We start from the raw sequence: 13753 nt of genomic DNA, 5'->3' as shown, positions 1-13753 counted from the left end.
AAATTTCCAAGTCTACTTCTTGGTCAAAAAAACACAAGACAAACACAAGAGAGATAATTAACTCGGTAACCTCAGCAGGGACCAGGAGGAGGAAGGCCCTGTCTCTTTAGTGCGATCTGATGACATTCGCAAACATGGAAGAAAACCAGTCATTTCTGAGAAGCCTGGCCGTTAGAGGGAAACAAAGTCTAGCCCTGAGAGTCCCAGTCGAAGGCCCGTAAGAGATGAGCAGCCTGGCCAAGCCTCCTAAGGGAAGGGCTGTTTGATTCACAGGCAGCTGCAACGACCAGGGGCTTGAGGGGGACACATCTTCGTGGACTGGAGTCTCATGGGCCAGTTCCATTTCTTACTCCCATTAAAATATACACCAAGGTTCTCTCTTCCAATCTACAATGGGAACACCTAGACTGAGGGGTTAGAGCCATGGTTCTCAACTATTTGGGGGTCACAGCCTCCTTCAAGAATTTGACAAAAACCAGAGATCCTCTCCCCCCAAAATTCATACATGTACACATACAAATGCATGTCATTTCATATGCAATATAACGGTGCTAATAATCCTTGAAGGCCCTCAAGTCTGTGCCCAGTATAAGAATTTAAATACTGGATTTTTATTTTTAAAGAAATACTTACAATGGAAAACACTGGTAACAGGTCCCTCTTTTAAAATTTTTTTTTGGTAACAACTTGTATAATATCATCTCTTCTCAGAACTGGGCTAGATTTCTAGAACTTCTATCCATAATATTAGTAAATTCTTCTAATTGGTTCAAACTCATCTTCCATGCGTCTTAACAAGGTTCAGGATAGGGACTGGGAACACAGGCTTTGGGGAGGGATGAGAAAATCAGGATTGAGGTGGGGAACTTGTTTTTATGATGCACTTCTCTGGACTTTTTACCCTTTAATGATGCACATTTGTCCCTTTGATTAAATTTAAAAAAGAAAAACAAAACATCCCCCAAATTTTAGAGTCAATGAGACCTGGTTTTGAGTCCTGGTCCCATCATGTACGAGTTCCAGGAGAGTATTCTGATTTCTAAATCTCTTCCTAAGTTCCCCTCCTTAGCGGGGCTGTTTTAAAGCTTGAATGCGGGGGGCACCTGGGTGGCTCAGTGGGTTAAAGCCTCTGCCTTCGGCTCAGGTCATGATCCCAGGGTCCTGGGATCGAGCCCCACATCAGGCTCTCTGCTCAGCAGGGAGCCTGCTTCCCCCTCTCTCTCTGCCTGCCTCTCTGCCTACTTGTGATCTCTGTCTGTGTCAAATAAGTAAGTAAGATCTTAAAAAAAAAAAAAAAAGCTTGAATGGGCTGTCACACGCAGAGCACTGAGCCCGTGCCTTGCACACAGGTGGTGCTCCATCCCTATTTTCTGTAATTATAATATCCAAATTGCTTCTTGATACAGGACCCTCGATTCTAGTCAGGGAATGGGAAGCAGGGCTGTCAACATTTGCCAGCAATTGATTTATAGAGGGCTAGCCATCTTCCTTTCCCGACAGACATCATCAAACTGAGGACTCTAGATCCCAAAATCGAAACCTTAAATCCTCAGGGAGAACACCAAGCTTCGGACAGACTGTTTTAAATATGTGACATTTCACTTAAAAACCTTCAGCTTCACTGGCCCCAGGGGTTTGATTTGGCAACAACCAACAGACTATGGGTAAGATATTAAAGCATCGGATTTGATTTTAGGTTTGAAAGGGATGAAGAGAAATTGTATTATTCACCATGGCCCCAGGCAAGTCATGGGGCTGAGAATCCATCAGGCCTTTAAAAGCTTTTCCAACAGAAGACACTACAACTTCCCTCCCTAAATCCATGATTTAACAGCGTTCCCCGACGTCCCCAAAAGGCTAAGAGGTAAGAAGTCCGGTGTAATTCTGGCTGATGTTTCCTGATGGTCCTTCAAAGGCATCTTGTCACTCGCCTTGTCATTCTCTCTCCTCCGATGCCAAGCGTCGGCTTCCTCGTGCTCCCCGCAGCTACGAAGGGACTTGCCTCTCTGCCCTCATGTCCCGCCTTCCTTCCCCTGCAGTGAACTCCATCCTCTCTCCAGCAAGAGTATCAGTCCAGCAACTGCACCATCAGTTTTCCTCTCCACTGGGCCATTCCCACCAGCATACAAACATGCAGGAATACTGGCCCCATGAAAAAGAATCCCCTCTAAACCCCATGTCCAGACCACATTACTGACCCATTTTCTTAGAAAACTTTCTGGGACTTATCTGTACCTGTTGTCTGTGATTCTCCGATCCATCCCCACCCCTTCTGCTATGGACTGAATTGTGTCCCCCCTCCCCAGACTCCTGTGATGAAACCCTACCCACCCCCCTCCCATGGGACTGTATTTGGAGAAAGGATCTTTAAGGAGATAATGAAGGTTCAATGAGATCCTAAGGGAGAGGGCTGAAGCCAAGAGGACTGCTGTCCTTCTAGGAAGAGGCAAAGACCCCAGAGCTCTCCCTCCGTGCACAGAGGTGAGCCACAGGGGGAGGCAGAGGGAAGACTGCCACTTACAAGCCAAGGTACTGCCCCTGCCGGCACCTTAACCTTGGATTTCTAGACTCCCGAACCACGAGAAAATGAATTTCTGTTGTTGAAGTCACCTAGTCACTTTGCTACGGCAGCCCGAGCAGACACATGGGCCGTCTCTCTTGCCCTTCCCCAACTTTATTGTGGCAAAATCTACATACCACAAAATCGACCATTTTCACCATTTTAAAGTGTCTAATTCAGTGCCATTTAGCATATTCACAATGTTGTGCAACCATCACCACCATTTAGTTCCAGGACACTTTCATCACAAGAAAGGAAACCCCATGTCCATTGGCAGTCACGCCCCAACCCCACCATCCTCCCCTCCCCCAAGTCCCTGGCTCCACGGATCTGCTGTCACTGCTGATTTGCCTGTTCCGGACACAGCAGATGAATGGACCTTGGCCCCACACAGGCTTCTGTGTCTGTCTTTTTTCCTCCAGGAGGATGTTTTCCAGGTGCATCCACGCTGCAGCATGCCACTGTAGGGCCAGACAGGTAGGTCCGCTGTAGGGACCTACCACAGTGATTTAGCCATCAGCGGCAGCCCTTCTCTCCCGACCTGACACCATCCGGGTCTGGCTCCTTCGACTCCATCAGGACAACACTCCTTAGGGTCACCAGTGCCCTCCCCACTGCTAAGCCGTTTCTGAGTCCTTTCCTCAGCAGGCTTGCCATCCCCTTTACCTCTGGTTTCACTCCCTCTTCCTCTACATGGCTACTGGGACACCATTCTCTCTAGGTCCTCCTCCTACCTCACGGCTCACGGTCTCCTGCTGACCACTGTCTCTTAAAGAGCAAACTTTTGCCCTGTCCCCTGCACTCGCCAGTTCCCTGACCTGCTTCCTTTTCTCTAGAGCGCTCTTCCTCTGATACAGGGTATGTGTACTCAAGCGCTTGCTCTGTCTTCTTCCATAGAACATGAACCCCAAAGGGATCCCATGGGATACCTGGACTGTTCGGTGCACTCTTAGGTGCTTAACACCGAGAACAGGGCCTGGCCCACAGTGGATGCTTAATAAATATGTGTTAAATAAGGGAACAGATAAGCCCACGAGCAGCTGTGGGCACTCCAAGACACCCTAACCACAACTTTACTTGTCCATCTGCGTGTGGAAGCCAAAACGCTCCTTGTGAAAGTCAGAAGAACTGCCCAGAATCCTTCCAAACAGGGAGGCACCTGGAGATTGGTGAGATTTTGAGGAAGATTCAGCTTTTCTGGAGACACCAGGGCACCTTAATAGGGCGAAAAGCACCCGCGGTTCACTCTCTCATTCAGATAAAAAAGAGGACCTGAGCCTTTGAGGGCCTACAGCAGTGTTTCTCGGACTTTCATGAGCATGAGACTCAGCAGGGGACCTGGTTAAAACACAGATTCGGATTCACTGGTCTTTGAGCGGGAAGGGCTGAGACGCAGCATTTTTAACCATCTCCCAAATGATGGTCCGTGGACCTCACCTGACCAAAAAGAGCCTAAAAGACTATATTGTTTGACATCTGAAGAAAGCAGGTTTCAAAAGGCAAAAAACAGAGTCGGTTGCAGTGAGGGGGAGCTAAGGACACTGTTGGGGCCAAAAAGTCCTGGGTAGCACACAGGCTGTGGTAGGCAGCCTCTAAATGACCCCCATGATCCCTGCCTACCGGTTTTCACACCCTGCTGTAATGTTCTCCCTCTGAAGTGTGGACTAGATTTAGTGACTCACTTCTGGTGAATGGAAAATGGCAGAAGGCATGGGACGTCACTTCTGTAATTAGGTTACCAAGGACTATGCTTTCTGTCTTGGGTGTTCTCGCATTCACGTGCTTGGAAGGAAGGCAGCTGCCATGGATTGAACAGCTCTGTGGTGAGGCCTGCAAGGTGAAGCACTGACAAAGGCCTCTGGCCAACAGTCAGCCAGCAAGGAAGGTCCTCGGTCCAACAACCTGCGAGGAACTGAATCCCGCCAACACCACACAAGTGGGCTTGGAAAGCGGATGCCCCCCCAGTGGAGCCATTCGGAGACGACGGCCCTGCCCCCACACCCTCACGGCAGTCTCAAGGAAGCTAGAGCCAGAGGCCCCCCTGTGACATTGCACCTACACTAGGGATTCCTGACCCCCAGAAACTGCTTTTTGGTTTAAGTTGCTAAGTTTTAGGGTAATTTGTTACACAGCAATAGGTAGTTAACGTAGATGCTAGTAAAGATAATGTTAATGATTAACAAGGCCTGCTGGACAGGCCCAGGTTCATTCAGTGGGCCGGGCACTCCAGAAGACACTAGCTACATACACGTATGGAACCAGGACAAGTCCGCACAGCGCTGCTGCACGTGTAAGGAGTCCCACACACATTTACACACATACTAGTTTTCTGGCTCCTTGAGATTGAGGAGGTGTACAACCTGAGAGAAAGACTGTAGTCAGAAGTAAAGTACACACACCCCAGGACGCAGAACAACAAAGGAGAGTGGTCTTGAAGTCGGGGCCCAGCAGAGTCTCCCTCAGGAGCTCCCTGTCAACAGTCGCCACATCTGTTGATAAGAGTACACTTCTGAGCCACCATCTTTCCCCAGAGGTGGTATTCTCTAGCGCCTGTGTCCTGAATTCCATCCTTTATTTTAGGAAACACTGTGGTTATGAATGCTGTACCTTTCCCACGAAATACTTTGATGAGCATATACACCTTTTTGTAACCAGACAAAAAAGGAAAACAAAAGAAAAGTAATGGTTACACTGGTGTAATTCCCATGCTTCCTACGACAGTGGCCACCACGTCCACCTCTGCCAGAGGCTCCCTCTCTCGCTCCCCCTGTCCCACGAGCTCCCTGACACCTTTACGCAGCAGGAAGACGCAGGGAGGAGAGTGAGGCCACGGTGCTTCCGCACGCAGCTGCCCTGGGACCTGTCTGCTCCCCACTTCTTCACACTCCCACTCTGGGGGGCCAGACCAGGCTCCTTTGGTGTGGGCAGGTGTCTGTCAATGAGGGGAGACAAGAACTGGTGGTCCCGAGGGGCTGACTGGCTCAAGAGTCAGTACGGGGTTTCCATTTCCGGCAGCCTTCGAGGCATGGCATGTGAACACCGTCTGTGGGTCCGTGAGGGCTACTGAGTGTGGGCGGCAGCGGTGTTGAGTCAGGGCTCGGCTAAGGGAAGGTGCAGACATGGCCACGTGGAGGAGGCAGGCTGCAGCCAGGCTGAAGGACGGTGTGGGTGCCCCGACAAGGCCCCTGGCAGGGCTGCTAGCCTAGACCCTCAGAAGGCCGGGCTGACTGTGAACAGTAGGCAAGCCCTGCTCATGAGATGGCCACTAAGTTTGTTCTCCTCGGAAGCAAAGGCCAAACTGACCAGGAAGATGAAGAAATTTTGTTTTCTCTTTTGACAGACTCATGGATCTAGAGAACTGTCTCTCCACGAGAGGAAAGCCCAGGAAGCAAAAGTGAAGACGAAGGGCAAGGTATGGGGAGTCGGGGGGCCGGCCTCCCCCCGCAGCAGCCCTGACTCCACACGGAACAGCCTCCTTGCAGAAGGCGAGGACATCAGTGACAGGTTTAACGGGGATTTCAAGAGAAGCTAGAAACTTTGAGGTATTTTAAGTAAATACCTTTGAGGTATTTTAAGTAAAATTTCCTAATATTTAAATGTTTCAATGTTTTTAAGACACAGCAGACTGAAAGGAAACACCTCCAGGGCCTTACCTGGCTTTGCTGTTGCCCACGTACAGCCTGTGATCCAGGCTGTTGAGGGAGCAACATGAAGACAGAGGTGCCCATGGGGCAAACACCACATGTCCTTGCTGTCCTGTGGGGACCCAACGCCCACCCTCGGCAAGGACACTGCTCGCACAGGAAGCCATGCCCCATCCAAGCCCAGGGCCCCTCTGGTCTTCAGACCTTTCTTCTAGCTAGGCTCACTCCCTGGGTAACCAGCTAAAACATCAGTACATGGTCACTCCAGACTCGTATCTCTACTCTGGGTTTCTTCCGAGTGTCAGATTCCTATGTCCCACTGCCCAGTCAGAAATTCCGCTTGGAGGCCTGACAGGCACCTCAGATGAACATGGCCACATGGGTGCCTTGTCTCGATTCTGTTCTCCACACCTCGTCAGTGCTGTGCTCAAACCCAACCCACTTCATCACCCTCCCTCATGACTCACCCCCCATCCCCCTGTTGAAGCCCCTAGTGCCTGTGGCTGAGACCTCACGTTAAACCTCTGCATAGGGGCCCCTGCTTCTCCTCACAGTCCTGGATGGTAACTTCTCCTCGAAGTTGTTGGGCTTAAAGCATATATACAGATCAGATCTTATCACTCTCCTGCTTAAAAGATTCCAGTGGCTTCCCAAATCCAAACCCATTATGACCATGACTCTTGGGCCTTGACAGCCTTCAACACCCTTTGTGGCTCCTTCAGTGACTCCATTTGGGCTGCTGCTCTCACGCAGTCTCCTCAGAGAGGCCTCTGCTGACCTCCCCTCTACAGCGGCTCTCCCTCTCCCCTCCACCCCCATTCCGACCCTCCCACACTCTATCTCTGTACTTACGCTTCTTTATTCTTCATCTAAGCACCCTTTCCCGCCTGACATATCTGTTATCTGTCTGTCTCCTACCCTGGAATGTGAGTTTAATGGTATCAGGGCTCTTGTCTCTTGTTTTGCAATGTACTCGCACAGCCTACAACTGTGCCCCGCATATAGTCGGTGCCCCCACAGACATGCACGGGGCCGGGGGAACTGACACAGCTCTACAGGTAAGCTTCGGGGGCCGAAGCCCAGGCCTGATCCCATTGTTCACTGTGAAGTCTACTCACTGATTGAGGAAGGCAAAGAGGTATCTCATGATAATCAGAGTGGTTTTGGGCAGGACCAGGAGAACTTTCCGGATGTGCAGAGCTCTCTCCTGCAGGTTGTCCATCGCTGAAAGAAGACAGCCATGCATTATTGTTCATCGCAACTGAGATCCCTCGGAGTAATGGCGTGAGGGCCGGCACCACCAGCAGGTGCTGCAGAGACAGCAGCCACATCCACGCAGCACTGGTGTGCCATGTAGGGAGTTCCAACCCTGTGGCTCCTTGGGGCAGGACTGCTGCCACAGGGCACCTGCTGGGCTCCAGACGCGTCCTGATGCAGGACTGAAGGGCTATGCTCCCTGGGCTCAGAAGGGGTTGGGGATATTCCCCAAGCACCTGCTGCTCTCTTATTAAAGCAACCACAGACAAGTAACTGTCCCCAAATCGCTATGACTGCAGACTTGACCTCCAGCCTTGGAGGATCGACGTGCATGCAGAGGGAGACAGGCTGTGTAGCTCCTGTCCCACCCACTCTACATATACATCATCTCACCCTCTGGACAGGTCTGGCTTATCTACCCCCTCTCTGATCTGCAGGGTAGTTGGGCAGAAAGTGGTCAGAGGCCAGAGAAGGCAGATCCCTGTATAAATCATGATATCTGGGGAAGAAGACCCAAGGTTTCCTGTTTTTTGTGCTATGCACAGACCAGTTACAGGTGAGACCCTAGGCTGGTGGCCTCCATCACGGCCAGCCTCCCCACTAGGGGGCTACGTGGATACTGTTATTTTCTAAGAATGCCTTTCTGTGAAAAAGAAGTGGAAAGCAGTAGATCAGGAGCACATCTCAAGGTGAGAACTGGACAGCCAGGGTATCTTGAATGGTCTTGGTAGCCCCAGTCCACAGAAGACATCAAGCTCAGTCCTAGAACAAGATGTGAAGACAGGAGGGGTGCCTATATTTAATAGGCACCGAACTGATTTCCACTAGAGTTCCACAAATAGTGGGTCGACAAATACAACAAGAGAGCTTACTGAATGCCCTGGCACCTTTCTCTCTTACAACAGCAGAGTGGGACAATGCTCAGGGCATACACTGAGGACAGCTGGAGACTTGGGGGCTATGAAGACCCTGGTGTATCCGGAAATGTATCCGGATATATCCTGGTGTATCCCCCATTTCAAAGTCACTGCCTTCTCCAACCTCTGGAGCCATCATCCAAGGCGGTCTACTTCCAGGATGACCTGATATTAATCTAAATCTCCATGCATTGTTTTCCATGGAAAACAAGAGAAAGGACATTTCAGGATAACCAGCTAAAATACATGGCTAAGCATAGTTTTTCAAGCCCCAGATTTGAGAGTAAGAGGCAGGAACCCATAAGGATAAAGAATGAAGTAGATGGGTGTAGTAAAGGATGAAGTAGAGACTATATCGCTTTCTAGGAAAACATCATACTGCGACATTTAAATGTGCAGAGGGCTCTTGTTCCTAAAAGAACACATATTACCACATCTAGCAGGTAAGGCACATCACGTTTAAAGCAACAAGCAGGGGCACCTGGGTGGCTCAGTTGGTTCGGGGTCTGACTCTGGATTTTGGCTCTGGTCATGATCTCAGGGTTGTAGGGTGTGGAGCCTGCTTACGATTCTCTCTCTCCCTCTGTCCTACCCCCTCCACTTAAAAATTAATCTTATAGGGGAGCCTGGGCGGCTCAGTGGGTTAAAGCCTCTGCCTTCAGCTCAGGTCATGATCCCAGAGTCCTGGGATCGAGCCCCGCATCGGGCTCTCTGCTCAGCAGGGAGCCTGCTTCCCCCCCTCACACTCCCCTGCCTGCCTCTCTGCCTGCTTGTGATCTCTGTCTGTCAGATAAATAAATTAAAAAAAAAATCAATCTTATAAAAGATTCATTTGAACCTTAATTATAAAAGAAATAAAGCAACAAAGCAGAAACTATTTCCCCTTTATATCATAAAAAGCATAGGCACTAATGCATGAGCTCCCAATAGCTGAAAAGCACTGTATCTCATATATGAATAGAAATATATTTTACTAAAGAAAAATAAAGCCCAGCAAGGCAAGGAGTTTAAGGCGAATCAGAAAGAAAAAGCCAGGGGTTCTGACTTGTGGTCCTAGACTCTCACAGAAAAGCCATCTTTCTTCCCTCCCGCCAGGGGTGCAGGACAGAGGACGAGGAGGAGAAACTTCACAGAGAAAAAGGAAAAAGAAAAAATATTATTGAGAAGCTTATGGGGAAAAAAAGACCCCACGGACATTTCTTATCTGTCGTGACAAGGTGTCCTTGCCGAAGCCTGGCTGAGGTCGGGATGTACTTACTGACACAAGCCATCAGGTCGTGGAAGATGTCCTTGGGGAAGAGAGGGTGTTCTAGGCCCCGGAAGTAAAGCTTCAGGACGCCAGCAATAGAGTCCATGTCGTGGTCATTCTGGTCTCCAGCCAGGGGGTCCTCTCCTGAGGATAAGCAGCCCCCCCAAAAAAGGAAAGAGAGAGTGAGAGAGGTAAAAACACACAGGACAAAGCAGAAGCGGTGGGGAAGGGGTGACCTGTCCCAGTCCTCATCAGAGTCCATCAGCTCTCTGCCCAGCACGGGGGCCATAAGTAGGGCAGACCAGAGACTAGATAAAGTCAAGACTACTTAGACCCAGGGGCCCCACGGCTAGAGGAGGGCACAAGGGTCCACTAGGATAAATTCGCTTCTGCTAGACCAGCTCAGCGATATTCCGTAGGGGCCGGAATGGGCCACTGCAACCGGCCCTCTCACAAGAATCACGAAGCCGGGTTGGGACTGAGCCTCTGGGGGAGGAAAATGGGGCCAAGGAGGCTCACCCCTCTGACTGGCCCTCACTCCTCCTGGCTCGCAACAAAGGACACCTACTTACAGGAGAACAATCACGCTGGAGCTCCCTATGGAAAATTTCATATCAGATGTAATTAGATTTAATGATAGGACCAACCTCAAATTGAAACTATATATATCCATTACAGTGACGGAAATTGCCAAAGCTTGCCCATTACCTTAATAGCCCACAAGATAATAAATGGGCTACGATGAACAGGCGCATTAGCCTTGATATTAACTGCCACCGAGGGTTCTGGATGAAGCCATAAACCGCCCAGTATCCTAGTTAACTTCTTGGGTCTCGGCAGATCATCCGCAGGACAGAGGTAGGATGAATGGGGCTGAGGAGGACTTGGGGAGGACTGTCTACAAGGGAGAAGGATTAAGAGTGGTTTGCTAGCCTCTGGGTACCTCTTAGCCGGGAATGGGCGCAGCCACTAGCCCCGGAGGCTGGCACACATCTGGTCTGATCTCCAAGCCTGTTTCCTTACCTCTCTCAAAGGCGTTTTTGATGTCATTCACTTCCACCTGGGATCCCGACACCCGGAAAATTCCTTCATGCTGTAGTCCTGGAAAGACAAGGAAAAGTGATCAAGGAGAAGAAGAAACCAAGTCACAAGCACAGCTCCAAGCTTCGCTGAATGTCCATGTCCTCCAGCCAGTGTACAGGTAAGTACCCGTCTTCTTCAGGCCGAAGGAGGAAGCACGTGCAGGGCTGCTGGAGAAGTCACCAGAACGGACAGGAGGTATAAGAAAGCACTGAGTCAGAGGCTTAAGGGGAAAGAGGTCTTCTGATTCCGAGGAAGACTAGGAAGCTGGTTCCTTCCCCTGCCTTTGCCTCTCTGTTCCCATCTATAAAGTGACAGAGTGACCCCTGGCACCTGGTCACCCAGCGCTGGGAACGGGAAGTAGGGGCATAGCAGGCCGGCCATCAGATACCATCGGAGGAGTCCCGGGTCTGAGACCGGGATCTGAGTGATTGCTCTGGCTTTTCGAATACCGTTTGGCTCTTTCCAGGGCACACTGTTTTGAACCCTTAGGAAAGAGAGAGAACAGGAAAAGGCAAGTGATCAGAAGACAGTAAAGGAAAAGTGCCAGTCACTGGTCCTTGACTGCGGCCTCCATCCCAAATGTGCCCGGACATGATAATGGGTGGGAAAACCTAGTCCCTTTGGGTTTTGTTAAAGTACAAACAATCATAAAAATACAATGCATGTGCAGTCACTGCCACTAAGAAATGCTTTCATAGAAATAAATCCATTGGTTCTCACAACAGCTGCTAAGGGAGGGGTCACCAGCACATCCATCTCCCAGGTAAAGGAAGTGATGGGTGCTGACCAGCCTTAGGTTATAGAGGTGACAAGAACAAGAGCCAGGAGGTCAGCCCATGCCTTCTGTTTGCAATCATGTACTCACTCCTCGACACCAGACTTGTGGGGCCTGCCAGAGGCAAAGTACAGAGAGGGCAGGAACCTGCTTGTTAGTCTGAACACGGATATGGCTCACAACCCCATATGGGGAGCCGCAGAGGTAGCCGGAGATCCAGGAAACATGCTGTTGGCCCAGGGGTCAGACTGAACTAGCATCTGTAGCCACATAGGGCTTGCCAGCCTTTCTCAGGATCCCTGTGTCCCCGTCTTGGGCATCTTGTCCAAATTCCTGTGTAATGGCGTGATTCATCCAAGTTCCTGTATAATGGCGTGATTCATCAAAAACTTTGACCTATCATGGAAATCTCAAACAAATTACTTTTTAAGAAAATAGAACTGCCCACTGTCTTCGGGCTATCCCCTCGGTGAGGAGGTGACTGGATTCTCAAAGGTCTAATGGAGAAGGTAAATCACGCAGACCGGGACTACAATCTTGAATCCAATTGAAGCAATATTAAGAAGCAAGCAGGGGGAATTTAATTACCTGGCTTGTAACAGGACTTAAGTTGTCTGCTCCTCTAAGGGAATCTCCAGAATATTCCTCAGAGAATGGCAGGCAACGTTAAAACCCCATTAGTACCAATGTAATAATACCGTATTAGTTACCAATGGGATGTAACAGCCAAATAATGTCATTTAAACACAGAATGCAAACAGCAAGTGTTCTGACAGAAACAGTCACGTGCCCTGTTACTTGTCAAAAACACAGCAGAGTCTAAGGAAATGTCATCTCAGGGACCAGCTTACTCAGTGTCCTTGGGGAAGCCAACAGTTTGCTGAGAAAGGATCACATCAGTCCTTCATAGTAGATTAGACCATTAACGAAAAGCCACTTTGGCCCACAGACCCAGGATGGGAAGCGAACAGAGAAGAGCTAACTGGAAGTCAGGCAGCAGGCTCAAGACACACTGAGAGCCCCTCGGGCTGGCGCTTCCCATTTCTCTTCAAGAACCTACGCTTTACAAGGATCATGATATTCTTGCTCAGCAGACAGAATTTTTTTTTTTTTAAAGATTTTATTTATTTATTTATTTGAGAGAGAGAGAGAGAGAGAGAGAGAGGTCACAAGTAGGCAGAGCAGGCAGAGAGAGAGGGGGAAGCAGGCTCCCTGCCAAGCAGAGAGCCTCATGCAGGGTTCGATCCCAGGATACTGAGATCATGACCTGAGCCGAAGGCAGAGGCTTTAACCCACTGAGCCACCCAGGCGCCCCTCAGCAGACAGAATCTTTAGTGTCTAATCTAATGACTCTGAGAGTAGGAGACTGATAAACGGTTGGGTTCCAGAAGTAAAGGGGAAAAGTGGGGCCATTTTATTAGAACGCAGGGAAGGCCCCACATGACTAACCCAACACATCGCGAAGTTTTGGATTTGCTCTCCGTGCATGTTACCATAAAGCAAAAAACCAGTCGGATGCAGCTAAGTTACTCGGAGGTGGCACGAAACCTTCCCTTCTGCCCTGGCCCCGGCTGTTGCCCTATGTGTTCTCGGACACAACTCTTGAAATGGTTGTTCTAATACCGCCTCGCGGGACTTGGCTCCCTTCCGCACAAGCGAGGCGGGGTCTTCCCCTCCTACTGCAGCCTGTCATTCCCTGCAGCCCTCTAGGTCACCCCGACCCACCACCTACAGCTGAGCCTCAGCTTTCCTGTCTCTACAATGGGAACAGTAACATCTACCTCTCAGGGAACACGAAGAGTAACGATGGACACATTCCAGCCACTGGTGGGTCACAGACCCTTTTGGAACCGAGTTATGGAACCTATCTCCACTGCATGCATGTGTACAACAATTTTTAACCCTGACTTATAGGGATTTCAGGAATCCCCTGAGTCCCTATTTGGGGGGAAAATTCAATTTAGCTGAATAAAGGTTTTTGAACACCTACTATGTATGAGGGCTTTTTTTTTTTTAATCGACAATATGTTTATCTATTTGTTCAGTCTAGACTACACATAAGATGGCTTCAGAATTGATAGCACATATCCTTGTGATAAAAAATCTGTTTACAGGAGCACCTGGGTGTCTCAGTGGGTTAAAGCCTCTGCCTTCGGCTCAGGTCATGATCCCAGGGTCCTGGGATCAAGCTCCACATCAGGCTCTCTGCTCAGCAAGGAGCCTGCTTCCCCCATAACCCCCCGCCTGCCTTTCTGCCTACTTGTGATC

The 13753-nt window shown here is 49.7% G+C and overlaps 1 protein-coding gene and 1 long non-coding RNA gene across 13 annotated transcripts in view; one reads left to right on the top strand and one right to left on the bottom strand.

Annotated features, from left to right (window-relative positions):
• Window positions 1-13753, bottom strand: part of SRGAP2 (SLIT-ROBO Rho GTPase activating protein 2) — a 230524-nt gene that overhangs the window by 18853 nt on the left and 197918 nt on the right. For all 12 annotated transcript variants that reach the window (XR_014303733.1, XM_082702144.1, XM_082702139.1 and 9 more), the window contains exons 15-17: window positions 10651-10728; window positions 9637-9771; window positions 7323-7428 (exon numbers count right to left, since the gene is read on the bottom strand). Coding sequence is in view for 11 of the 12 variants with exons in the window: in XM_082702144.1 (XP_082558270.1) it covers window positions 7323-7428; window positions 9637-9771; window positions 10651-10728 (319 nt within the window). In the remaining variant the exon portion in view is untranslated. The remainder of the gene's footprint in view (window positions 1-7322; window positions 7429-9636; window positions 9772-10650; window positions 10729-13753) is intronic.
• On the top strand, window positions 10662-13474 carry LOC309849503. The gene is made up of 2 exons (XR_014303734.1): window positions 10662-10828; window positions 13188-13474. It is a non-coding gene; the product is annotated as an uncharacterized lncRNA (long non-coding RNA).

The sequence above is a fragment of the Mustela nivalis genome (assembly GCF_964662115.1).
Source record: "Mustela nivalis genome assembly, chromosome: 16".
NCBI classification, from domain to species: Eukaryota; Metazoa; Chordata; class Mammalia; order Carnivora; family Mustelidae; genus Mustela; species Mustela nivalis.
Note: the sequence above shows the minus strand (reverse complement) of the source record. Positions and strands in the feature narration are given on the sequence as shown.